The sequence below is a fragment of the Lycorma delicatula genome, chromosome 3 (assembly GCF_047948215.1).
Source record: "Lycorma delicatula isolate Av1 chromosome 3, ASM4794821v1, whole genome shotgun sequence".
Classification (NCBI taxonomy): domain Eukaryota; kingdom Metazoa; phylum Arthropoda; class Insecta; order Hemiptera; family Fulgoridae; genus Lycorma; species Lycorma delicatula.
Genome location: NC_134457.1, coordinates 179,340,020 through 179,367,201, shown reverse-complemented (window position 1 = coordinate 179,367,201; position 27,182 = coordinate 179,340,020). Strand labels below are relative to the sequence as shown.

The 27,182-nt window shown below is 31.6% G+C and overlaps 1 protein-coding gene across 4 annotated transcripts; it reads right to left on the bottom strand.

Moving 5' to 3' along the window:
• Positions 1-522: 522 nt before the first annotated feature.
• Positions 523-27,182, bottom strand: LOC142322243 (uncharacterized). 4 transcript variants are annotated; one of them, XR_012755811.1, is made up of 8 exons: positions 26,829-27,182; positions 25,364-25,842; positions 22,727-22,780; positions 16,697-17,200; positions 7,084-7,299; positions 4,672-4,764; positions 2,132-2,224; positions 523-1,064 (listed from the first exon to the last, which is right to left on the bottom strand). XR_012755811.1 is itself a non-coding variant. In XM_075361100.1 (7 exons), the coding sequence occupies exons 2-6, from the start codon at positions 25,826-25,828 to the stop codon at positions 4,678-4,680; spliced, it is 1,326 nt and encodes a 441-aa protein (XP_075217215.1). In that variant the 5' UTR covers positions 25,829-25,842; positions 26,829-27,182; the 3' UTR covers positions 523-1,064; positions 4,672-4,677. The 4 variants fall into 4 exon arrangements, 3 of the variants coding, with proteins under 3 accessions (XP_075217215.1, XP_075217213.1, XP_075217214.1); XM_075361100.1 differs by lacking the exon at positions 2,132-2,224; XM_075361098.1 differs by lacking the exon at positions 523-1,064 and having other exon boundaries at positions 1,073-2,224.

Sequence of the window (27,182 nt, the reverse complement as noted above, 5' to 3'; positions counted from 1 at the left end):
AAATAAACTATTTTTTTAACATAGAACTTCAAAGTTTTGTTTTTAATTTGTAGCTTAATCACTTATCTTTTTATTGATAAAATCAAGATTTTACCGAAAGTCTTGATAATGAGCTTGAGTCATTATCAAGACTCAAAATCACATTCTTGTATTAATTAATGGTTCCATTACATTAGTATGTTGCTTGATTCAGGTATTTAAGCAATTTCATTCAGAGGGAGGATACTAAGCTTAATTTTTTTGTCTGTTATTGCTTGGCTTTATAACATCAGACTACATTAACTGATTTTTATGAATTCTCTGTTTATGATGACTTCTGAATATAGGTCACTCATACCAATTAATTTTGCAGAGTAGAATAATTTTTTTACATAATTCTTTAGTTGCATAATTAAACATACTTTAATGTTCCATTTAATTTTCTTCTTCAGTAGTAGTCTGTTGAAGGCAAAGCTCTTGGTAGCCAGAGCTGCATCTCTTTATCAGCAAAGTCAGGAAAGGTCAAAAGTACATAATAGCCCCTTTACTTTTATTATTCTTTTTATTAAAAAATAATTTCCTTAGAAAGTAACATATTATTTTCTTTACTATGAATAATCAACACACAATTACAACTTAAAACTATCAACAAAAAAACAATTTGTTTAAATGGTGGTAAATAGATGCTGTAACCATAATGCTTATACATAACCTGATATAACACAAAGATACTCCCAAAAATGGCATGGTTAATTCCAAGAATAATAAACATACACTGCCACGCTTACTAAGGAAGAGTGAGGAATGAAATGGTTTCCTGTTGCCTTCTTAATTGAGCCAAATGCACTGTTTTATTACTAGCCTGCCGATCTACCTGAACTCCAGATGATGCTCAACCCCAGTGACACTTTCACTTTGTTCATAAGATCAACTGTGTAGTGAACATCATTATCTTCAGACAAAGCAACTCTCTCTAGTGCCACCTAGATGCATATAATGCATCTAATAGCTCTGGCCACAGAGGCATAGGTGCTTTACACGCATCACAAATGTAAAAAGACTGTGATAAATTAATATATCTCTTCCTGTGAAAAATAACATTATTATACACAACTTTCTCCAGTCAACAGGGAGAATTATAACTTATGTAGTTAATACATGGAACATTTAAGGAAATTGAAACATTATATCTTATGCCAATATCTTGATCATTACCAGACTAATATTCAAACATTTTAATCTCATTAGCATTACTAAAATCACACTAGCATCATTATTATTTAAACTGATAAATTATGATTACAAACAAAACATATCACTACGTTAATCAATTAAAAAAAATAACTCATTAAACTACTATTTTTATTTGAACTGATTACTATACGCTAAAACAATAGGTTCCAAGCAAATAAAAACTTCCCATCTGGCGCATATTTGTTTTTGTACTTTTATTGTCACAAATTTGAAAATACCCAGTATGGTTACTGGCAACAAATGTTCTTAAAAAATCTTTCCAAGAAAGTATTTCAAAACATTAATGGAGTGTTTTTGCTTGAATTACATGCAACATATTTAATGAATGATTTTATTCTCACAATATTCTAAATACTAAAAAAATGAGTACCAGCCACCATTTTATATCCAGTGGTGTAACAGCATAGTTTTTTAACTGTAAATATACCTTCATATCCAGTAGTGCAACAGAAGTTTTTTAACTACAAATATACCTTCTTTAATGTTATTTCTGGTTTTCCTATTTTTCATCTATGTCATCCTTCAAACATGGTCAAAACTGGTAAAACATTCTTATTCTTTTTAGGAACATATCAAACTAATGTAAAATCCTTATAACAAGCAAATAAGCTTGAATAGACTTTTAACAAACTGTTCATGAAATTGTCAATCATGCTTTTAACCCACTTTTAAAATTATCTACATATTTTTTCTTGCTTGTTTAGAATGCAAAATATTAAATATTTTAATAACATTGAATTAAAAAAATGTCTGTCTTGTACTGCTTTAATGAGAAGTTAGTTTAAAAATGCAAGCATTACATGACAGCTTTATCATAAAAGTAATATTAAATAAAGCAAGTTTATATTAGAGCTGGTCTCCATGGCATGTTTAGTAGTCTAGATAAATTAAACTATACCTCTTCAGTTCTTTACAGCTTCTTCTACTGATATGAAGGATATTCCCCACAGAAAATAATTTCATATATATCATATATATGTATAAAATATATCTATAATAAAAACCGAAACAGAAAAACAAAAACCTTAGTGAAGTTCAAGAGTTTCAAACAAAAATAAATTAATTATTTCTGTATCAATTCTTATTTTTTAAAATATTTTACTAAAATGCATCCCCAGTAAGTAAATTTAAAGGAAAACAGAATTTTCATTTGAAATTCAAACATATTTCTTATAAAAATGTTCAAATACATTGTGTATTTATTTTCATTGGGTAGTTTTTCTAAGATGCAACGCAATTAGAAAATAGTAAAATAGTTTTGTCATGACAGCTTATCAATAAGTGGCACCACTTTACAAACTAAAAAAAAAAAATTCCTACTAAAGTATTTCAAATTTTATTTTCATCTGTTAAATTTTTTTTTGAAAAATCAATATGAAAATGTACATTAAAAAAATCTAGTTTGTTTTCTAATTGCTGCATTTTCAATTAAAAAATATTCTAAATGCATTTTCTATCACACATCAAGAGATTGTGCAAAATACGGCATATGGCGACGCCTGAATTGGGGGAAGCTTTCGAGGACAGTCGTCACCATATTGAATGCTTGCGCCTGGAGCAGTTAAACCTGTACCATTCCCAGGTGGCCACCAATGCAGCCATGAGGATCCTTGAGGAATACAACCTCAAGGTCCTCTTGGTCCAGGAGCTGTACACAGTCGGGGATAGGGTGGTCGACTTTCACAGGGTTGATGTTATTCAGTCTCGTAGGGAATAGCCGCTCTCTATGGTCATGGTCAGCTCGGTCTCGTTGGGTGTCTTCTGGATGCCTCAGTTTTCTGATGAACAATTCACTGTCATGTGAGTCACGAGGGGTACGCTCAACGTTATACTCGATGTTGGGATAGTTCCAGCTTGGATGGAGTATCGATGACTTGTTGGCGAAGTTGGGGTGAATTCTGGATGGTCTCCCGGGCATCAGAGCGCTGGTTGCTCTGGACGCTAACGCCAACTGGTCTTACACCGTTTTTGAAGCCAGGATCCTCTACTTGCTTAACAAGGCAGAACAGCCGCCGACTTTCTCTTCTGAACTGGGGGAAAGTAACATCTACATCACCTTGGTGCCGGGTGATCTGCTTAGGCATACAAGTAGTTGGACTGTCTGGCCCAAGGCCAGTGTGAGTGATCATAGGCTTATAACCTATGAGATCGTTTACAGCGGCGGTCCAAGAGCTCCAGATTCAGGACGCTATAACCTAAGGGGCCTGGATCAGGACAGACTGCGGCTGGCTTACAGGGGTTGGATTGTGCATCGAGCACAAGGAGGAGGTGGAATTGATGGCTGTGCAATTTGGCTGGGCCATCAAAACTGGTTGCGATAGGGTCCTATGACACCCTCGGCCAATGGACGGACCCTTAGGTAGTGGTCAATCTGCTGATCAGAGAGTGCCTGGAGCTGTCATGATCGCTGCTTATCGGGATCTGTCTGTTAAACACAGGCTGAAACCTGGGAAAAAGTGGTGGTCCTCTGACCTTTAGCGTGCTAAAGAGTTAGGTCCACTAGGAGAAGATACTAGGAGAAGCATCGCCCCCTGTGGGGGCGATGCTAGTATCTTCTCCTAGTGGGGGCGATGCTAGTAGGGCGATGCTTAGTTGTGGCACACCACAACTAAGGTAAGATCCTTGTATAAGTTTATACAAGATTTGGGAGGGATGGTATGCCTCGTCTTGTAAGGTGGCCAACATCAAAGGACTATAAAAATTATGATAAAACTACCAAATTGATTTCAAAATCTAGAAATTCATGTGAGATTCTCAAAACTACAAGGTGTTATTTATTCTTCATGTAAGTTTATTTATTTAAATCATAACTACACTGGTGAAGTGATTTCTTCTTTTTTCAGAAAATATAAATAAGGTGCTCAGGAGTTCTTATTTAAATATTTCATTAACACACAAACATCTTTTATGCTGAAAGTGAAAGATGGAACAAATTTTCATCAACAGTCGAAAGATCTACACTTTAGTGCCAAGCAGTAAAGCAGTACTTTCCGGCTATTTACTGCTTTACTGCTTCAAATTGTTTTGCTGAAATTGTTTTGGCACTTTAGTGCCAAAGCAGTAAAGCAGTACTTTCCGGCTTAAAGTGCTTGGCACTAAAGTGCCAAGCAGTGAGACGGGATGTGTGTAATTGCTAAAAGTCACTCCATCCCATTGTAAACCATGGAATTTCAGCAAAAAGAGTTCAAGACAGGTCAATTAACAAGTGCTTACCTAATCAGCTAAAAATGTACATAAAAATAAGAGGGAACAGAAAAGCCAAAAGGTATTTTAGAAAATGGAACATTTTTTTATTTTAAATTCCATCCTAAATATAACAGCCATTAATTTTTAATATTACTTCACAAATAACTTATGTTGATACATTAAATAAAAATACATAAAACATAATATGTACAGCAATGTAAAATATTAAAATCAATACAAAAAATTGCATACCATAAATTAGAATCCGTATTTTGCCTGTGTTTGTTTGCGAGACATTCTGTTATTTGCCCACTGATTCTTCAGTTCCAGTTCATGTTCCTTAGCCTGCAAAACAAATTAAGTTTTGTCAGTATATTTTATAAATGAATACATAAGGATGAAGGATTAGTTATATGAATGTAAATTTTTTTATTCAAAATGGTCAGATGTACTATTTTATCAAATTCATTTTTTGTCCCTCTAAATGTTTACAGTTGAATTCTATTATGAAATTTGAAATAGTTAAAATACCAAAAAGCCGAATGATCCAATGCATTATTATTTCAGAATTTTAAATAAGAGAGCCTTCAGGAATTCCCTGGAAATTCAGTCAACTGACCAGGTGAAATTGTTATACAGGGTTACATAATTTTAACCATCATGCAAAAAGCATTTACTTAAATGAGTTTACAGGAGGCTATTAAACTGGCTTCATGTTTATACTGATGGATCTGCTAGTGACGCACATGGTTAAGTGGTGCTGGAGATTTCTCTAAAAAATTCCAGATATTGGAACCAGTTGGAACAATGGCATCAAACTATGATGGTGAAATTCAAGCTATTGTACTGGCCTTAAACTTCCTCTTCTTCCTCTATAACACCAGCTTTTAATTCATTTCCTCTATATAACTCTTCAATACATTATACCCACCTATCAACTTTTCCTTTTGTATTATAAATCGGCGTACCATCTTTGTTTTAACACATTTTAATTTATGTACCACAAAATTTTCTTTAACTTTCCTGAATGTCTATTTTACCAATGATTATTTCTCTTTCCAATTCTGAACACTTTTTTTAATCCACTCTTCTTTCACTAATTTGCACTTCCTGTTTATAATATTTCTTAATTGCTGATAGTTCCTTTTACATTCTTCTTTACTATTATTCTTATATTTTCTACATTCATCCAACAGCTGCAATATATCCTTTGATGTCCAAGGTTTTCTACCAGTTCTCTTTGTCCGTCTAAGTTTGCTTCTGCTGATTTAAGGATTTCCTTTTTAACATTCTCCCATTCTTCCTCTACATTTTCTACCTTATCTTTTTTAGTCAGATCCGTTGTAATGTTCTCCTCAAAAATCTTCTTTACCTCCTCTTCATCAAGCTTCTCTAAATTCCACCAATTCATCTAACACCTTTTCTTCAGGTTTTTAAACCCCAATCTACATTTCATTATCACTAAATTGTGGTCACTACCAATGTCTGCTCTAGGGTAAGCTTTGCAGTCAAAGAGTAGACTTCTAAATTTTTGCTTAACCATGATATAATCTATCTGCTACCTTGCAGTATCACCTGGCTTTTCCATGAGTATATTCTTCTATTATGATTTTTAAACTGGGTGTTGACAATTACTAAATTATACTTCATGCAAAACTCTAAAGTCGGGCCCCTCTTTCACTCCTTTAGCCCAGCTAATATTCACCCACAATATTTCCTCCTTGCCTTTTCCAAAGCTTGCAATCCAATCTCCAACTATTATTAATTTCATTCCCTTTTATGTGTTTACTTTGTCAATTTCTTCATAATCACACTCTACCTTATCATCATCATGGGCACTTGTAGGCATACAGACGATAACAATTGTTGTCGGCTTAGGTTTTGATTTTATCCTTATTACAATGATTCTGTCGCTATGCATTTCGAAATACTCTACTCTCTTCCCTATCTTTTTGTTCATTATAAAACCTACTCCTGCCTGCCCTTTATTTGTAGCTAATTATTCTAAAATCACATGACCAAAAGTCATTTTTCTCTTCTCACCGAACCTTGCTAATTCCTACTACATCTACATCCATTTCCCTCTTTACATTTTCCAACCTACCAAGACTTTTTAGACTGCTTACATTCCATACTCTGACTCGTAGAAAATTATTTTTTAATTTTCTGGAGAACGCCTTCCTTAATAGTCCTCACTCGGAGATCTGAATGGCGGACTAGTTTACAGAGGAAGGCACCTTCATTTTTGTTACATGAAACCAGTTACATTTTCTTGGAAAATAAGCAGCTGTAGTTTTCTATTGCTTTCAGCTGTACAGAACTCAGGAAATGTTGATATGGCCATTTAAGTCCTCCTAACCTATGTCCTTAACAACTACTAAAAGAGCTGTGCTGCTCTCTTTCAGGAATCATTCCTTAGTCTGGTTCTCAACAGGTACCTGTCCGATATGGTTGTACCTTTGGTCAGCTACTCTGTATCAATAAGCACTCAAGCCCCTTCACCATTGGCAAGGTCTCATGATTCATAAAGGGAGTATATTAATTACTATCACTTAAATTAAATTTGAAAGCATTTGAAATAACTTAACAGTAGTTAATATAAGAAATTGTATATGAACATACAAAACATTTTGTTTTTTGTAAAAAAAAATGCATAACAATTACCTGGAAAGCAAGATAAGTTATCTGATGTTTTCTACGCTGCTGAGTTGTAGGACCATCTTTCTTTTTATGGCTTTGAATATTTGTATTTTTTTCTTCTGTAAGTTGTTTAGTCAACCATTCTCTTGCATCTGGCATTATAGCATCACCACTGACATCAATTATTTGCAAATTGGTTCCACCTTTATGTCTATCTCGTCTTCCACACAACTGTTGTAGCTGTAATAGAGAAGTATATACAATCTTATATTATTATTGATTCCAATACACCTTTCAGGTTTATAAACAAATTTAAGAAACTTTAAAAAATCTACTTCTGTTTCATGGCTAACATTTTTTCTATGACTATTTAACATTTGAACATAAGTACTTTAAACTTGAACTTTTTATGAACTGTATACAACATTGCACTGCTATTGGTAAACATTTGGAAAGTTTCTTAGCATAATTTATTTCAGTATTTCATTACATGTGGGTGTTTGTCATCATATTGTAATAATTTGGTACTTTGACAGTGAAAAAGATGATTACATATATATGTAATGTGAATTTTTTTTAAAAATTCTATGATATATATACACCACCTAGTATAGAATATTGAGATAAGACATACCTTTCCTCAAATTCATCATGAAAGTATCCCCCACCCAAGTCATGACTGAATTATTTAATTAAATTGGATATTAAAAATATTAAAATAAATTATGTACATGGTGTAATGTTTGTTATGTTACTGTAACGTTAAAATGAAGATTGCATATTAATTCAATACACAAGTGCTGCTATCTGTTGCAGTTTTTATAAGACTGTCTCCCTCAATATTGTCTGATGGTTTATTAAATTGAAAATATTTTTGTATTTAAAAATGTAATTTTTTTCCTAATATATTTCATTTTATGTCATCCTTATTAGTTTCTAATATTTCTATATTTGTGTTAATATCAGAAATAAAATGTTTATTGTTTTTTAGATGGTCTGCTCTACATTAGGTAAACATAATTTAATATTTTCATAATTTCTATAATGTTCAAGAAATCTAGCTTTCATTCATTACATTTCATTTTATAAATTCCACAAAGATGGTCATTAAGTTTGTATGCTGGTTTAAGTAATTCTTTTGTAAGTTTTAGAATGTTTTCAATATTAGTTTATAAATGCTTTATGTATATGTTTTCACTTTTTTGTGTCTAAATATGTACTGGTTGCAAGATAATTATCTTGTTACTGAGTTCTGATAGTTGTTTTTTATAAATATTATTAATTAAAATAGTATCATATCCATTTTCCAATCGCTATATATGTTATAATAATATTTTTATTTTTATTTTTCAAGATAACGGGAATAGACTACTTCGGTCATTTTTCCCTATGAGAAAGGAAATCTTGGTTGACCAACATTTGAACCCAGGACCTCCTGATGAAAGGCTGAGATGCTACCATTCCACCATGTAGATTGGTGTAGTGGTATTTCGTTATTTAACTTTTCTTTATTATAACGTGTGTACTTGATTGCTCTATTAATAATACCTGTTTAAGTATTAATTTTATGAGACCAATGGTGATTTGATTTTTTATGAATTGTTATATTTTTAGACATGTATGTTCTCTATATACTGATGTTTCTATTTGGTTGTCCTTGTTTATTTTGATATTGAACTCTAAATAATTTAACATTCTATTATTATCTTATCAAATGTTAATTTTCATTATAGGAATTTAGTTTATTTAATATTATTAGACGTTCATTGCTTATTACCGGGTTATATATATTGACAATATTATCAACATAGTATGTCCATATTAAAACCTTGCGTGTATGAGTGAATGATGCTGAGCACTAATTTACTCTCAAAATCCTGTAAATATATTTCTGACATAATTGCTGATAGTGGGAATCTCATAGGTAAAGTATTTTTTTGTGTATAATATTTATTATTAGAATTAAAATAGTTAAAAATTTAATTAAAATTAAAACTACTGTGCAGTAGTAGATTGATAGATTATACAAACTGGTGTGTAATATTTATAAAAAAGGGGAATTTCCATCAGACTTTAAAAAAAGTGTTATAGTCATGATACCAAAGAAAGCAGGGGCAGATAAATGTGAAGAATACAGAACAATTAGTTTAACTAGTCATGCATCTTAACTAGAATTCTATAAGAAGTGTTAGGAGAAGACCAATTTGGTTTCAGGAAAAGTATAGGGACAAGGGAAGCAATTTTAGGCTTCAGATTAATAGTAGAAGGAAGATTAAAGAAAAACAAACCAACATACTTGGCGTTTATAGACCTACAAAAGGCATTCGATAACGTAGACTGGAATAAAATGTTCAGCATTTTAAAAAAATTAGGGTTCAAATACAGAGATAGAAGAACAATTGCTAACATGTACAGGAACCAAACAGCAACAGTAATAATTGAAGAACATAAGAAAGAAGCCGTAATAAGAAAGGGAGTCCGACAAGGATGTTCCCTATCTCCGTTACTTTTTAATCTTTACATGGAACTAGCAGTTAATGATGTTAAAGAACAATTTAGATTCGGAGTAACAGTACAAGGTGAAAAGATAAAGATGCTACGATTTGCTGATGATATAGTAATTCTAGCGGAGAGTAAAAAGGATTTAGAAGAAACAATGAACGGCATAGATGAAGTCCTACGCAAGAACTATCGCATGAAAATAAACAAGAACAAAACAAAAGTAATGAAATGTAGTAGAAATAACAAAGATGGACCGCTGAATGTGAAAATAGGAGGAGAAAAGATTATGGAGGTAGAAGAATTTTGTTATTTGGGAAGTAAAATTACTAAAGATGGACGAAGCAGGAGCGATATAAAATGCCGAATAGCACAAGCTAAACGAGCCTTCAGTAAGAAATATAATTTGTTTACGTCAAAAATTAATTTAAATGTCAGGAAAAGATTTTTGAAAGTGTATGTTTGGAGTGTCGCTTTATATGGAAGTGAAACTTGGACAATCGGAGTATCTGAGAAGAAAAGATTAGAAGCTTTTGAAATGTGGTGCTATAGGAGAATGTTAAAAATCAGATGGGTGGATAAAGTGACAAATGAAGAGGTATTGCGGCAAATAGATGAAGAAAGAAGCATTTGGAAAAATATAGTTAAAAGAAGAGACAGACTTATAGGCCACATACTAAGGCATCCTGGAATAGTCGCTTTAATATTGGAAGGACAGGTAGAAGGGAAAAATTGTGTAGGCAGGCCACGTTTGGAGTATGTAAAACAAATTGTTGGGGATGTAGGATGTAGAGGGTATACTGAAATGAAACGACTAGCACTAGATAGGGAATCTTGGAGAGCTGCATCAAACCAGTCAAATGACTGAAGACAAAAAAAAAGACAAAAAAAAAAGACATATTTGTTACAATAATGAACCTTTTAATAAATTTTGAAACCTCTTGGTTACTTTTTAATTTATTTTTATTCTTTTCATGGTATGTTCTAGGTATACTAGGACACATGTTGGTTATGTAATAACTAACCATTCTAGTGTATTTATATTAAACATTTTTTATTTATTTACTAATTCATAACTATTTTTTAAATGAAATATATTATGTAAATTCATTTTTTCTTAAGAATTTCATCTATTATTTTCGATATAATATAACAGGAGGCAGATTTAAAATTGACCAAAGGTCACATTGGGATGTTTAATTTATGAATTTTTGGTAGTCTAGTTAACTTAGAGGAAATCAGTTCAAAATTATATAATCTGGATGGAAATTATTATTATTATAATTAAAAATTGGTCTGAATTTTTTTTCTAAACTTTTGTTGCTTTCAGAAATTTGTTAATTGGGTTATAAATTTCCACAAATTTATTATCAACAATATACTATTTCATTAAAAGATATTATATTTTTTAACCGTTACAATAACAGGTATATTCTTTATCTGATTTTACTATTAAAAGATTGTATTTAATTTTCCTCTTAATTGGTAAATTATTTTTTTACTGATAAATGGTTTATTATTAAAATCTGTATTTTTAATTATTTGGATATTGCAGTGATAATATTATGTAATTGTTCCTTATCTGTAAGAGTCATTCTGGTTAGAATTTATTCACATTTGTAACAGATAATAATAGAAAGTTAAATTATTTAGATGTCAATATCGAAATAAACACGGATAACCAAACTGAAACATCAGTACATAGAAAACCTACATCTAATAATAAAAAAAAAAAATGATGAGACTCTTGGTCTCATAAAATTAACACACAAGTATGATTAATACAGCAATCAAGTACACACATAATATCAAAGTAAAATTAAGTAATGAAATAATCATAAAATATATATTGTGGTTGAAAATAGATATAATAGTACTTTAATTAATAATATCTATAAAAAACAACTATCAAAACATAATAAGATAATTACCTTACAACCAATACATAATAAGACACAAAAAATGAAAACTTATACATAAATTATTTATCACTGATAATATCACTGAAAATATTACAAAAATTTAGAACAAAGAAATGTTTAAACCAGCATACAAAGCGAATAACCACATAAAAAAATATTTAAAAAAACAAAAAGTAATAATAAAGTAAACAATCTGTAATAAAACTATAATGGTATTTATACAGAAAAACAAACAACTCCTTTAAAAATGGATTTCTTGCGCATTATAGAAATTACAAAAATAATATATCAGGTTTATCTGATATACCAGACCATTTAACAAACAATAAATGTTCTGTTTCTGATATCAACACAAATTTAAAAATATTATAAATTAAGATGACAGATTAAATATATTAGAAAAATATTACATATAAAAATACAAACAAAATTTCAATTTGATAAACCATTAGACAGTATTAAGGGAGTCTTACATAAAACCTGCAACAGACAGCAACACTCTAATAATAAATTAATACGCAATATTTCTCATTTTAATATTACAGTAATGTAACAAGTATTAACCATGTAACATAGTTTATTTTAATATTTTTAATATGCAATTTAATTAAATAATTCAACTATGACTGAAAATTTAGAATACCGTGAAAATACTTTCATGAAAAATTTAAGGTACGATACATCTTATATTAATATTCTGTACTAGGTGGTATATATATTATAGAATTTAAAATATAATCTACTGTACAGAGAAATAATGTGAAATATATACGAGGTGCAACAATAAAGTAATGAGACTGATTTTTCTTTGCAAGATGTGGCAACCCTGCAGCTTGCGTAGGCACACCATCTTTGACCTTGGTCTATAAGCTACTTCTAGTCCAAGCGGCACATGGATGCAACTGCTCAGTTGTGAGTTGTGCTGTAATAAGTGAACACGTGTTTGTGTCTCTCGTCATAGAAATTAAACCGCTACGGTATGCCATTTCTTTTTGCGTTAAATTGGGTGAAAACTTATGGTAAGCTTCAGAAGGCTTTTGGAGAGGAGGTTATGTCAAGAGTTCCAGTTTTTCGGTGGCATAAAATTTTTAGTGAAGGCAGAATGTTGAAGATAAAGACCGCAGCGGACGAGCATCAACCTCACGGACAGATGTTAACTTGACCAGGGTGCATGAAATCGTACGATCTGATCGAAGATTATCCGTGAAAATGATTGCAGAAGAACTCAACATCAATCGAGAAATGGTTCGTCTAATATTAACTGAAGATCTTGGTATGAGAAAGATTTGTGCAAAAATGGTCCCCAAAAATCTCACACAACAACAGCGAGAAACACGGAAAAATGTGGCAGCCGATCTGTTAGAGCAAACGGAAATCAATCCAGATTTGTTGAGCCGTGTTATCACTGGTGATGAAGGTTGGTTTTTTCAATACGATCCAGAGACAAAATGCCAAAGCTCGCAATGGTGCTCAAAGGGATCACCCAGACCAAAAAAAGCTTGCATGTCAAAGTCAAAAGTGAAATGCATGCTTGTGTGCTTCTTTGATTCCAAGGGAATTGTTCATAAAGAGTAGGTGCCTCATGGACAAACAGTTAACCAATATTTCTACAAAGAAATTTTAGAAAGACTTCGTAAACGAGTTCTTCATGTCTGTGCCAACATTACTGATAATTGGATTCCGCATCACGATAATGCGCTACCCCATACTGCTCTGTCAGTACAACAATTTTTAACCTCAAAACAAATTTCAGTACTACCACAGCCATCTTATTCACCAGTTATCGCTCCATGCGACTTTTTTCTATTTCCAAGAGTCAAAATGGCGGTCAAGGGACACCATTTTCAAACAACACAAGATGTCCAAAAAGCTGTGACGAGGGTCTTGGAGGATATTACAGAAGATGAGTTTCAGAAATGTTACCATCAATGGCAGAAGCGCTGGAATAAGTATGTGCAATCAGAGGGGAACTACTTTGAAGGAGACAAACACTAAACATGACTAAAACAGTAAGAAACATTTTTTTTCACATCAGTCTCATTACTTTATTGTTGCACCTCGTATATATATATATATATATATATATATATATATAAATATATATTTGTTAGGTATGATTTGCCAAAAAAAACAAAATTCTTTATTTATTCACAAACCAGCACTTGTCTACACTTTCAAAATTTGTCCTGATGATCATTGGTATTAACAAAGTTACAATTTGTCAATTTCATCAATCCCAAATCTAAATAGCTTCCTATTTACTTTAACATATTAGTCTATTTAAACAGGTTGATTTATTTTTATGGCATTTAATATTTTCTTAAAAAAAATTTATGAATATTTACTGAAAAACAACCGTCAATCATGATATTATTCATTAACAATACCTCCCTTCTTATGAAACATATACTACAATAGTTATTTCAACAAAATTAATTTCAAACAACTTTAGTATTACAGTATTGTTTGATCATATAGTTTTAAAAATTAGGTGAGTACCTGTTGTTCTATAGTTTGTAAAACAAAACTACAGGTGTAACAGCTGTGGAAAAGCCCCAAGGCATTTGACAGAATATTCTATTTACTAGCAGTTTATTGATTTACTATTATGTTTTTAAAACACCAAATTTACAATTTTTTTTACATATTTTGTAATGCACAATCTTTATGAATTTTGTGATGCAATTTGTAAGTACATAATATTTTTTTTTTTAATAAGAAACAAATTAACATTTGTTATGTGTATTAAAAATAATTAAGAACAATTAATATTAAAAAGATTAATCCACAACAGTTTAAATCATATAGTAAGACAAGCTCATTAAACGTCCAACCATTAAAAAAGTGATCGCAGTTTTTAAATTCACTGTTTTTCTAAACAATAATTTTTCAATCATACGAGGGTAAATGAAATATAAACGTGATTTTATTTTTAAAAAAAATTCATTTATTGAAAAATAAAAGGCAAATCTAATTTATTTTTCTGCATAGTGTCCTGCTTTAGAAATACATTTTTCTCAACAAAATAGAAGGTATTTTATCGTAGCATCATCGAATGAAGCTGATTGTGTCAGGAACCAATTGCGCACGAATCCCTCCATGCCCTCATCATCTTCAAATCATTGCTCTACTAGAGGTTCTTTAAGCAGCCCAAACAAATGAAAATTGCAAGGGGATAGGTCCAGACTGTAGGGAGGATGATCAAGTTGAGTCCAGTGCATTTCTTCTAGTTTTGAGACCATTAGAGCTGCAGTATGGGGCCTGGTGTTGTTGTGGAAGAGGATGGCCTCTTGAATTAGTTGGTCTTGTTCTTTTGCAATGATATGCAGCCCCCACCTTGTTCAACAGCTCACAGTAGTAAGCAGCATTGATTGTGCGTTGCTCAAGCAAATAATCAATGAGCAAAATGCCTCGCTGGTCGAAAAAAATAGTTGAAAGAACCTTGCCAGCTCAGTCGAGTCTTGGCTTTCACTGGGGCTGCCTCCCCTTTCCTCCACCATTCCGTACTGGCTTGTTTTGACTGGGGAGTGTAGTAGTGGACTCACATTTTGTTGTAGGTGAGGATCTGACTCAATAATGCATCACCTTCTTTCGCAAAACTTGCTGTAAGCCTCTGACAGACCTCCAAAAGTCTCAACTTCTGAAGGTGAGGGACACATCTGGCACACACTTTACAGAACTGTAGGTAATTTGTGATGATTGCTTGACAGCTCCCATAACTTATTCTGACCTGTTCTGGAAGTTTTGATACTCTCACCCGTCGATCAGCTTTAAAAATGTCTCAAACTGCACAAATATTTTTGTCTGTAATGCTGATCTGAAAATAATGATCATGTTCCTGATTCTCCACTCATTCTTGCCCTTCCTTCAACTCTTTATGTCAGGAAAAAATATGAGTCCTTGACAATGTCCTCAAACTTTGCAGTCAATCTCAGGAAAATTTCCATCACTTGAACTTCTTCACAAGCAAGAAATTTTATATTTATGCACTGTGGAGTGGAGGGGTGCACCTGTTGCTCTGACATAGTGAGCATTACTGATGAATTGGTTGGGAGTGTGGAATGGCCGACTCTCCCCATTCCTAATGACCCCACCCAAGGAAACTAGAAGAGCAGACCCAGTCCTACCAACTGTAGATGCTCAGGAAAAAAAATCCCATTTATATTTGATTTACACTCATATTAACAGTCAAAATATTTTTTAATTCTAAAAAAAAGATCATGAATGCTTTTTTTTTCAATTACAATTTTACTGACTAATGGACTTCAGGTATTATATTTAGCAAGATCAGTAAATTTTAAGTAACAGAAGTAAAATCTAATGAGCCTCAGTAAAGTATCTGTATGCCAGATACTTGTAGATGTAGATGTAGGCAAGGCAGTAGCTGACATGATTCTCATAGTAACTATCCAAGAAAAAAGGGATAAAGGATTAAAGGAAAGCAGAGGAGAGAAGGAGACTCAAACTCATATAGTTTTTTCTATGAAGGAAATGGTAACTTCCCCTTCATTTTCCTTCTGTCTGCCTTTTTGTGTTTTTTTAAGAAAAATTTATACATTAAGAATACACTGAGGAATAATTGTTATATTTGGTACAAACATTTATACCAACTTTCTCTTATAAGAAATTAAAGTGTAAACATGCTCACACATTTCAAAACTATGGCCATATAAATTTTGTAATTTTTTTATATTTCTGTAATCATCAGTATTATTAGCTAAAATGTTAAACCATTCACTATAAACAAAATTAAATCTTATTTTTGAAAATCAGTCAACAAGCAACTGAATTATTGCAAGCAATTGTTAACATAACTTTCAGTCAGACTTCATCTCCCCCATTATTAATTAATTTCAATAACATTGAATCTTTTCATACTTTCTAATTAAGCTTAATTAAGCTTAAGAAATTAAATAATATTTAATTACTTAGAGTAAATAATAATTTGTGGAAAATGTTTTTCATTGTTCAACGACAAAATTTTATTTATTTAAAAATAATTAAATATATTTAAAAACAATATTTTAATAAAACTAACTACAAATATAAAAGAAAAAAACTGACATTACAACTTTGAAATTTGTGAACAAGCTTAAACTAATTTTTTATTAATAAGGAAAGGTTGTTCTAAAGACGTGTAACAAGTCAAATGTATAAAAGAATATAACAAGTCATCAAATGTACAAAAATATTAATAATAATATACTTTAACTTACAGCAGTTTCATCCAATTGAATATCTTCCTGATCAAGAGGAATATATGATGTAAATTCAGCAGATAATTTTTCTGTAGTTATTGAAGATGCATTTGAGGTAGAAGTCTCAGAACTGATAAATGAGGTACTTGCTTTTGCAGTCTGATAACTCTGTGGTTGAGTTTGTAATGCATCTTCTTTTTTATCAGAGCTACTGACGAAATCAACATGAGATAGTTGAACTGCACTAGTAAGTTCATTTGTTGAGGTTGATAATGAGAAGAAATCAGCAACTTTATTATTATCAATATCTTCATCATCTGGAGAATCATCATAATCGACAGATAATTTTTTTTTTTTGGATAAAATACTTTTTGTGTTAAGAAATTTATTTTCTACTTTAGTTTGCGATTTAATTCGTTCTTGAACCTTTTTGTTGATTTGTTGAGGTTTTAAAGTAGTCTTGGTTTGATCAATTAAAGTATTTTTGGGAGTAGGAAGTAATGCAAACAAGCCTGATCCTTTCTGCAAAATTAAGAAATATTTAATAATACATTTTTTAATGAAAAAATACAATTACATTTTTATTCAAATAGAAATAGTAGTTGTGTAATAAAATAGTTATTGACCAACAGTATACACTAAATTAGTAATTCCTAACATGGATGTTATCATATCTTTTCAGCATGCAAAATAATAAGTTTCAGAGGAGGCACTGAATGACTAAGGGATAGCAGCAACATCTGCGATGAGTTATTTTTCTAGTTGACATATTTTTAACTTAAATGCAACAAAATGGTTTATTTTTTCATTGTTCATTTTACCCATGTTTTTCAAGCAACATTAATGTATTTAAAAATTACTTTTAACCAATATCACAAAATTTGGCAATTGAATGCAGATCAATAAAAAATGTAAAACATCAACATGGTGATTTACAAATTACACAAATTCACTGCAATAAGCCTGATCAAAGGTGAAATAAAAACGATAAAATTACAGATGAAATTTTGCCTGATACTTACCACAAAATTCTTGCCAAAATCAACTGGCAGTTTGGTAATTTGCCCTACCAAGCCAAACAAAAACAATACAATACTACACTATTACAATACTAAACATAATAATATTGCAAAATAATACTTAATAATAAACATTACGATACTACACACATGGAAATGTAATTATTATTACTCAAGACGTCGAGGCTGTGCATCCACCAAGCCCATACTAAATAAAATGCAATAACTAAAATACTACAACACTACCCAACACCTGATAATAATACATGACGCTACTTTACGTGATAATATACAATCTACCAAAACAATACTACAATATTACATAAACATATCTACACTGCTATGTTGTAAAAATATGATAATATAATCTACACAATACATGATACAGTACCATATGACATACTCTGCACACAGCAACATGATAGTAATAGCATACGGATACATCACTGTACGGAACTCGTTGGTACATCCTGCAATACAAATCGACCTAGCACACTTTACTTTTAGTGAATGTCCTCTTCCGCCTTTTGTTTCAATATGGTATGCGCCAGGTTGACGACCTCCTCCCAGCCTTCCTTGCTCCTTACCATGCCCAACCACAGTGCTCAGTGTGACATTAACTAATAGTCTGTTTCTCCCAGCTTCCCACCCGTCGCACTCAAACCAGGTAAATTCTATGTTATCGTCTTCGGCGCAGTATCTGCAGATCACTAATGTCCAGTATTTGAATCTCTTCAGGTAGCTGCTAAAGTCACCATGGCCAGAGAGTAATTGATAAGACAGAAATTGACTTCCCTGTGTCTCCGCCCCATCCAATCCTTCACCAACAGAATAAGACGCCGAGTCCAACTTCCTTTCTCAATTGTCTCTATCATCAACATCCCACTGAAGCAGAGACTGCCCTCTTCTGCAGCAGATCTATTGGTGGGGTATTCCCAATTACACAAATTGCATGATAGTAGGCCGTCTGTATGCACATGTAGTGCACAGGAGCAGTCTCCAATGAATAGACTCCAGCAGCGTCCTGTATTTCTGAATCTTTATTCCTCTAATCCACGCAGGGGAAACATATAGCATCACCAATGTCACTGTGGTCCCTATTACTTTCCTCTTTTTCTCAATCAGCCCCACCGTATTTGTCATTAGTCTTGAAACAGCTGTCAATAGTTTCTCCGCCTTGTCCTTTGTCTCCATGATATGGGGCCCGAAAGACCGATTTTTGTCTATCCAGACCCCTAGGTATATTGCTTTCTTAACCTGCTTAATCAGTGAGCCATTTATGCTAAAGCAGACTTCGTGAGGCAGCCTCCTGCATCTTCCTGTAAAGATGAGGGTTTCTGACTTCTCCGGAGCTATCTCCAGACCCTGGGAGGACATCTAGTTGTATACCACCTCCAGCACCTAGTTCCCCCTCTCCACCATTGGGTTTTCATCTATCCCCTTGACTAATATGGCTAGATCGTCGGCAAAGCTGACCACCTCTACCCTCTCTGGATATTGTTGACTGAGGACATCATCATACGCAATATTCCAGAGGAGGGGCTCCAGCACTGATCCTTGCAGGATACCTGCTTTCATATCTAAAACATACTTCCCGGCGTAAGTTATTGTGCAGACTACCCTATTACTCAGGTAGTCTTTGGTGTTTTGGAGTTGGGCTTCCACAACCCTTGCCTCCAATGATATGCCATGGGAGGCTGTTGAAGGCATTTTTAACATCTAACACTATCAGGGCTGGGACCTCCTTTGTCCTCCTCATCCTTCTTGCACCTCAACTGCAAACTTCATGACTTCAAGCACCGTGTGGACCGCTTTATTAATAATTATTAACCTATCATTGTCAAAAAATTTTATGTACTTTTCATTTAAAAAAATGTGTAAATATAAATTTAATAGGCGTACAAGGAAGTCATGTGTTGACCACATCAGTTTTTTATTTGAATGAATTTTAATATCTATTCAGAATTAACTCATTTAAGCTGTGATATTACTTATTTTAACATTAAGTAAAGCGCAGTTTTCTATTAAAATTTTACATACCTTAAATTCTTTTTTACAAAAACTTGAATTTATGTTAAGAATGATATAACAGAAAAAACCTCGTATGCCAGTAATTAATACATTACATGAAATGCAACTTTATTTCTGACATATATACAAATCTTCATGAATTTATATTCATAAACAAAAAATCTGTGTGGTATAATGAAACAAGTATTCTCAAAAAATTTAATTATTCTCAAATACTGGCTGAAGTATCAGTGTAAATACAATTAAAATGTAATACGTAATGTGTTCTAAGAAACACCTTTGTATCTAATATTTTTTTTGTCTTCAGTCATTTGACTGGTTTGATGCAGCTCTCCAAGATTCCCTATCTAGTGCTAGTCGTTTCATTTCAGTATACCCTCTACATCCTACATCCCCAACAATTTGTTTTACATACTCCAAACGTGGCCTGCCTACACAATTTTTCCCTTCTACCTGTCCTTCCAATATTAAAGCGACTATTCCAGGATGCCTTAGTATGTGGCCTATAAGTCTGTCTCTTCTTTTAACTATATTTTTCCAAATGCTTCTTTCTTCATCTATTTGCCGCAATACCTCTTCATTTGTCACTTTATCCACCCATCTGATTTTTAACATTCTCCTATAGCACCACATTTCAAAAAAGCTTCTAATCTTTTCTTCTCAGATACTCCGATTGTCCAAGTTTCACTTCCAACATACACTTTCAAAAATCTTTTCCTGACATTTAAATTAATTTTTGACGTAAACAAATTATATTTCTTACTGAAGGCTCGTTTAGCTTGTGCTATTCGGCATTTTATATCGCTCCTGCTTCGTCCATCTTTAGTAATTTTACTTCCCAAATAACAAAATTCTTCTACCGCCATAATCTTTTCTCCTCCTATTTTCACATTCAGCGGTCCATCTTTGTTATTTCTACTACATTTCATTACTTTTGTTTTGTTCTTGTTTATTTTCATGCGATAGTTCTTGCGTAGGACTTCATCTATGCCGTTCATTGTTTCTTCTAAATCCTTTTTACTCTCCGCTAGAATTACTATATCATCAGCAAATCGTAGCATCTTTATCTTTTCACCTTGTACTGTTACTCCGAATCTAAATTGTTCTTTAACATCATTAACTGCTAGTTCCATGTAAAGATTAAAAAGTAACGGAGATAGGGAACATCCTTGTCGGACTCCCTTTCTTATTAGGGCTTCTTTCTTATGTTCTTCAATTGTTATTGTTGCTGTTTGGTTCCTGTACATGTTAGCAATTGTTCTTCTATCTCTGTATTTGAACCCTAATTTTTTTAAAATGCTGAACATTTTATTCCAGTCTACGTTATCGAAAGCCTTTTCTAGGTCTATAAACGCCAAGTATGTTGGTTTGTTTTTCTTTAATCTTCCTTCTACTATTAATCTGAGGCCTAAAATTGCTTCCCTTGTCCCTATACTTTTCCTGAAACCAAATTGGTCTTCTCCTAACACTTCTTCCACTCTCCTCTCAATTCTTCTGTATAAAATTGTAGTTAAGATTTTTGATGCATGACTAGTTAAACTAATTGTTCTGTATTCTTCACATTTATCTATCTAATAATGTCTGACATAATATTTTTTTATATTTGTAAAACTAGACATTAGTACTTCATGCATTAACTCTTAATGCCGGTAAACAGGATGTTGGTACTTTATGAAAAAACTTTGGATGTCCAGAAATACTGGATCTTCAAGGAATCATGAATCCTTAATTTGTGACTTTTTGAGAAGCATGAACAGTACCTTAGGTATTTCTATTTAGTAGGAATATCTGTACAGATTAAGATTAACAACCAATGAATCTTGAAAGGTAGCAGCAGTACTTTCAATAGTTGTAGACAGCACTAACGATTTAATCATGAATAAGGAAAAAATAACAAAAGCTTAGAGATAATGACGCTTTGCTAAAAACAAAGGAGAATTAAGTTTCATCTTCTGTGAAAATGTGTATTCTTATTCCTTTTCTTTTCTTCATATGACATGAGCCATTTTCTTGGGAATATCCCAGATTTGAAAAGACATCAGGGTACAGACTACTCAACAGGAGGTTAGAAAATAAAGACACTACTTACATATATTAAGTTGAAACATGAATTGAAAGATGATTAAATAAGGAGGGTAATCTAGATAGTGCTACTTTTGTATTCAGTCTGCCATTATCATGATGTCTACCACTACAATAAATGCAGTCTGCTGCATAGGGTTTAAGGTTAGGTTAGGGAACTAACAATTTTGTGTATCAAACTTCGAAGATATCAGCAATTATACATAACCTACCTTAAATATTAAACGCACTAAAATTATAATATTAAGCACACTAACCTTAAATATTAAATTGGCCAATTGTTAGACTACGTCCATAATTATATATAATAACCAACTACTTAGCCTGAAAATAATGTATACTACATTTATTAAGTGTTGCTTTACAATTTTTGGTGAGGGTAACTTATGAGGAATGTAATTCAGAAGAAAGGCGTTACTGACGAATAATTTCAATTGTAATTAATAACTTACATCTTAAATATAATGTATTCTAAATTTCATTAAAATCAGAGGTGAGCAGTAGACCACATACTAAAGTGTTAACTTGATGGTAGACTGCATACTTAAGTAGCAGTGCTAGATAATTTAAAACAAGAAGTAACTACTAAGTTACTTCTTAATATTAAACAAAATTAAGTTTAGATGAGGTGAAAATTAGTAAGATAGGATAGAAATAAAACAGAATTTTTGGGACGATAATATAATTAACAAGGCTCATCTCCCTTAACATACCAACTAACTGATGGATGATATTCTGTACGTAGCAAATATCAATGCATGAAAATTGCTAAAACTAAAAATTAAAATGTTTATGTCATTATATTCAGTAAGGAAATGTAAATTACATACACAGCACAATGTATAATAAAAAAAATAATTTTTAGTAGAAAACAGCAATGTATTGAATTAAAAATAAAAAGTCACAGACGTCTAACCTTTGATGGCTTGAGCTTTTTCTTCACTGGTTCTGTTGATTCATCATTGTCCAACTAAAAAAATAAAATAAAATATCTTCATTACCAAAATGCAAAGAGAAGCAAGAAGATGCCAACTGGATTTTAATTACTATAAAATACACATATGGTTTATTGTGTTGACCCTCTCTTTAATATTTTTTTTAAATACTAAATTAAATGAGGAAAAACTTTTAACTAAAAGTGCCAAACAAAGAATTTTCATATTCAATCTACCAACTTCATTGAGACCATAATGCACCCACTTCTGAAAGTCCACATTATCTAAGAAAGCAACTGCTGCAAAGGTTTGTTTTGAAATTACCTTTCAAAACAGACTGAGAGAAAGAACTAGAGCGAGAGAGGTGATATCAATGACTCCTTTAATTTGTAATATATTTTTTAGGACAGAAATTTTTTAAATTGTTCTACAAATACACCAAAAAAGTATGCATTTTCTACAACATTATGGCGACTGATAATGACAGCCAAGAATTATCAGTAATAACAATGATTTATTTATAATCAATAAAAACAAGCATCAACTCTCCACTGTCACTCTTTTCAATTATTATTGTCAATCACATTTTTACATTATGATAAATTATACAATTCCCAATTTATTATCTTCCGCAAAATTTAATGCTACATTACATATCTCTTACCACTTAATCTCAATCAGTCTGTCAATAAACTATTACTTTAAAAATTTAACATAAAAACAAACTGTCACTGTCTACTCATAAGGGTTTGCTGAGATAAATGGTTTAAAAAATTTATACCACGTACTACCAGTGTATAATGTTTGGTGAGTAAATGTAACGTCAAGCCAAATTAAGGAATAGTTACAAAACATCATTGCTGCATCCTGCATGTATTAGCTTTGAATAAGTTTGGAGTACCAACTTAGGTAATCCAACCAATAAATGTTGATGCAACATAAATAAAATTAACTTTAAGTTTATGGTAGTATTTAAGGTTTGTATGCTTATTTTTACAGTAGATAAAAAAAAAATCAAAGTAGAAGGGAAAACATTTTGAAAACACTGGAAAAGGAAATTAAAGAAAAAGAATTCAATGCAAACAAAATGTCATAATGACAAATGCTCTTTTTAAAAATCATGATGGTGTGTGTATATAAGATACATACATAATAATAATATACATTTGTGGAGAAAAACCAAATAATTAAATTCCCTAGTGTAAAAATGTATAAATACATGAGTATATAACTGACATAAAAATTAAAAAGACATTGAAAAAAGATACCCACAAAACAGATAACCATAAAGTAGCACCAAAGCCATTAAATTATGTAATGAATTTTTCTACCAGAAAAGCATACTTAGCATTAGCATAATTAAAATATAACTACTTATAATAACATTCAAATAAAGTGGAGAATCAAAAAATGTGTGTACATCAGCAACAATAAAAACAAAATTTTAAAAGAAAAAACCACACTATCTTGATCAAACAGCACTTTTTCCTTTGGCAATTTTTGTTTAGTTTCCTTCATTTCATTGCTCAGATGTTGCAATAAACCTTGTGTAATACTCATTCATGATTTTCCTTTTGTAAACAACTAAATGAATATTACAACCTTTGAATCACAAAACAATGTGGCCGTAAGCTTTCAGTAGAGAGCACTTCTGTTCTTCCCTTTTTTGGTCTTTACTCACCTCTAAGTAAAAATTGTCTTGATTGTTCCTTTATTTCAGTTATCTGTTGATGAACCCAGATTTCATCAAGCCATATGAATCAACAGAAAAATTCATAAAGGTTTTACTTAAAATACTCTAAACACTAAAATTCAACCAAAAAAGTGGTTTGGGGTAGTAAACTTTTTTCTAATATAATGGACTGCAACTATGAAATTGTTCATGTTTATGAATTTCTTTATAAAAACCACAATGATTGTTTTCAATCTAGTTTTAAAATATTCAATACACTTCTCTAAACTGAAGTAAATGGCAACAGAGCGTTAATGTAGAACAAAACATTCTGGATACCTGCTGAAATCAGTTTAAAAATATAGCCAAATAAACTTATATATCAAAAATTGATCATACGAAGGTAAATCAAATATAAACGATAATTTTTTTTTTTTAATACATTTATTGATTAATAATATACACAATTCATGCCTTCATCACTTCGTCTCCAACACGATCTACAAATGGCATGGATGTTGTCAGCTAAGAAATTTGACCTTGGGCGTTGATCATCACTTCCATTTTCTATACTTTCTCGCCCACTCTTAAATTGTCTGGCCCATGTAAACACTCAGTTCTGGGACAATATAGCATCCCCAAACTGTATCTATAAGTTCAAATATTCACGGGTTTAATACCTTCATTGGTTAAAAAGTTTATGATTATATGTTGCGCAACAGATGACAGAACCTCTTGCTCAATCATGGCTATACTGATCACAGAACAGAGCGGAGGAGCTAACCAAGCTGGTTTCCCCTCTGTAACACACCGAACATTAACCTCCCATTCCGCCATCCAGCACAAAACTGCTTGCTGTATAGAATAGCAAAATCATCATTTAAATCTGATTCACCTTCGTATTAAAAGAAAATCAAAGATTAAGAATATAGAAAATATTACTTACATCTGCTAATGATGGTACAGAAATTTTTATGGGTTGAGTAATTCCTTTTACTCCTTTAGATAAACGACTCCAATCAAAGTCAATATCATGAAGTTTTGTAATTTTTGGTGCAGGTAAAGTAAAAAGAGTTTTATTTTCTATTTCTTTAGAGTCACTTAAAATTAAACCATTATTATTCAATTTTTCATCTGTAATGTCATCTTCTTCATCACTTATATCTGCAGATATACCATTAGATAATTTACTATTGTAATCAGACCCATTTACATTATTAAAAACATTACTATTATTATCACTATTTACAGGAATATCATTATGTTTTTCATTTTCAGTAATTTTTACATCATTAGTAGGTGACAAATGGTTTGCCTTCTTTATTACAGCAATATTAGCTACACTTTGAACAATGGTATAATCTTCATCATTTTCATCACTACTTCCACTATAAGCAGCAACAAGAGACATTATGAAAAAAGAATCTGGAAACAAAATAACATATTAGATTAAAGAAAAGGTCAGAAAAGTACAACCAATAACCATAATTATTAAATTTAGACAAGAATTTCATAACGTAAACTTAATACATACAAATTAGTTTTATAACTTCTCAGTAAATGTAGCATGCAAAGCATTCTCTCAAAGAAATGAAAAATAACCATTAGAAGTATAATAAAATACAAGCTAAAAAAATATGTAGAATGTACAAAAATAAAACATAGACAAGATGAAGTCAAGTAAACATTAACTAATATTAACAGTAACAAACTATTTACTTCTGAAATAATGGCCCAAAATCATTAATAATTTGGTAATTATATACAGTTATGGACTAACCTATTATTTTGATGAAATTTGAGATATACCTTATTTAGGACTTCAGTTATTTGTTACAATTGAAATCGTCAGAAACGCCTTTCACTCGAGTTGGTCCCTTCTAATTTACAGTACCCGCACCCAAAACTTCGTTATTTTGCATTATACATGTGTAATATGTATTTTTTGTTGACAAAAGTGTTTGGTTTTAGTTAAATAGGAATGGGGTTAGATTTGCTCAAGGTTAAGTTGAGCAGAAGTCTTGAATCTTGACATCAGATAAATGATGGTAAGTTTCTGTAGAATTTATGAATTACTTATAATCCAACCTAACCTAACTAAATTCAATTAAAACAAGTTATTTAGTGCGTGAATAATGTTTAGTGAACATTTACCAAAACCGACACCTTAACGTAACTTAATTTAGTCAAGTGGATCTAATCTCGTTTTTAAATTAATTTTACTGAAACTAGATTATTAAAATAAGGTATATTACATTTGTTCAGTGGTGAATTATAAATTTTTTGGTGAAGGTGTTGGGAGTAATTGCAGTTCACAGAGGTAATTATAAATAAACAAGTGATAACCAACTGGATAACAGACATAATCTAACACAAAATTAATGTATTTTAAAAATAAAATTAGAACTTACTGATTAATAGATTCGAGTTCGCGAATAACGATTTCAAATTAGATAGTGCGTTACCAGCATTAAAAAATACTTAGTAATGTTAAACTGAGAAAAGAATCAAAACTCTTAGTTAAAATATTATTAGACGTAGTTACGAACTTAATAAGTAGGACATATTTAACCTACAATATAACAGTAGTAGCAAAGTTTCGATCAATTTGACATAACTTTCCTGATAAATTTATGAAAATCAGCTAATGTCATTTCAAAAGTAACTATTAGCAAGAAATTTCACGCGGATTTTCTCTTTGCTTCGTTATAACTACAACTACACGTTACTGGTCACTGAATTTGTTGGAAGCTCTTTCCGACTTA

Excerpts from the sequence above, each read along its gene's own strand:
- LOC142322243 (XM_075361100.1), bottom strand. The coding sequence starts at position 25,828 with ATGTCTCTTGTTGCTGCTTATAGTGGAAGTAGTGATGAAAATGATGAA. Across the intron at positions 7,300-16,696 it reads TTCAATTGGATGAAACTGCT|CTACAACAGTTGTGTGGAAG; the intron begins GTAAGTTAAAGT and ends TCTCTATTACAG. Across the intron at positions 4,765-7,083 it reads TAACTTATCTTGCTTTCCAG|GCTAAGGAACATGAACTGGA; the intron begins GTAATTGTTATG and ends TTTGTTTTGCAG.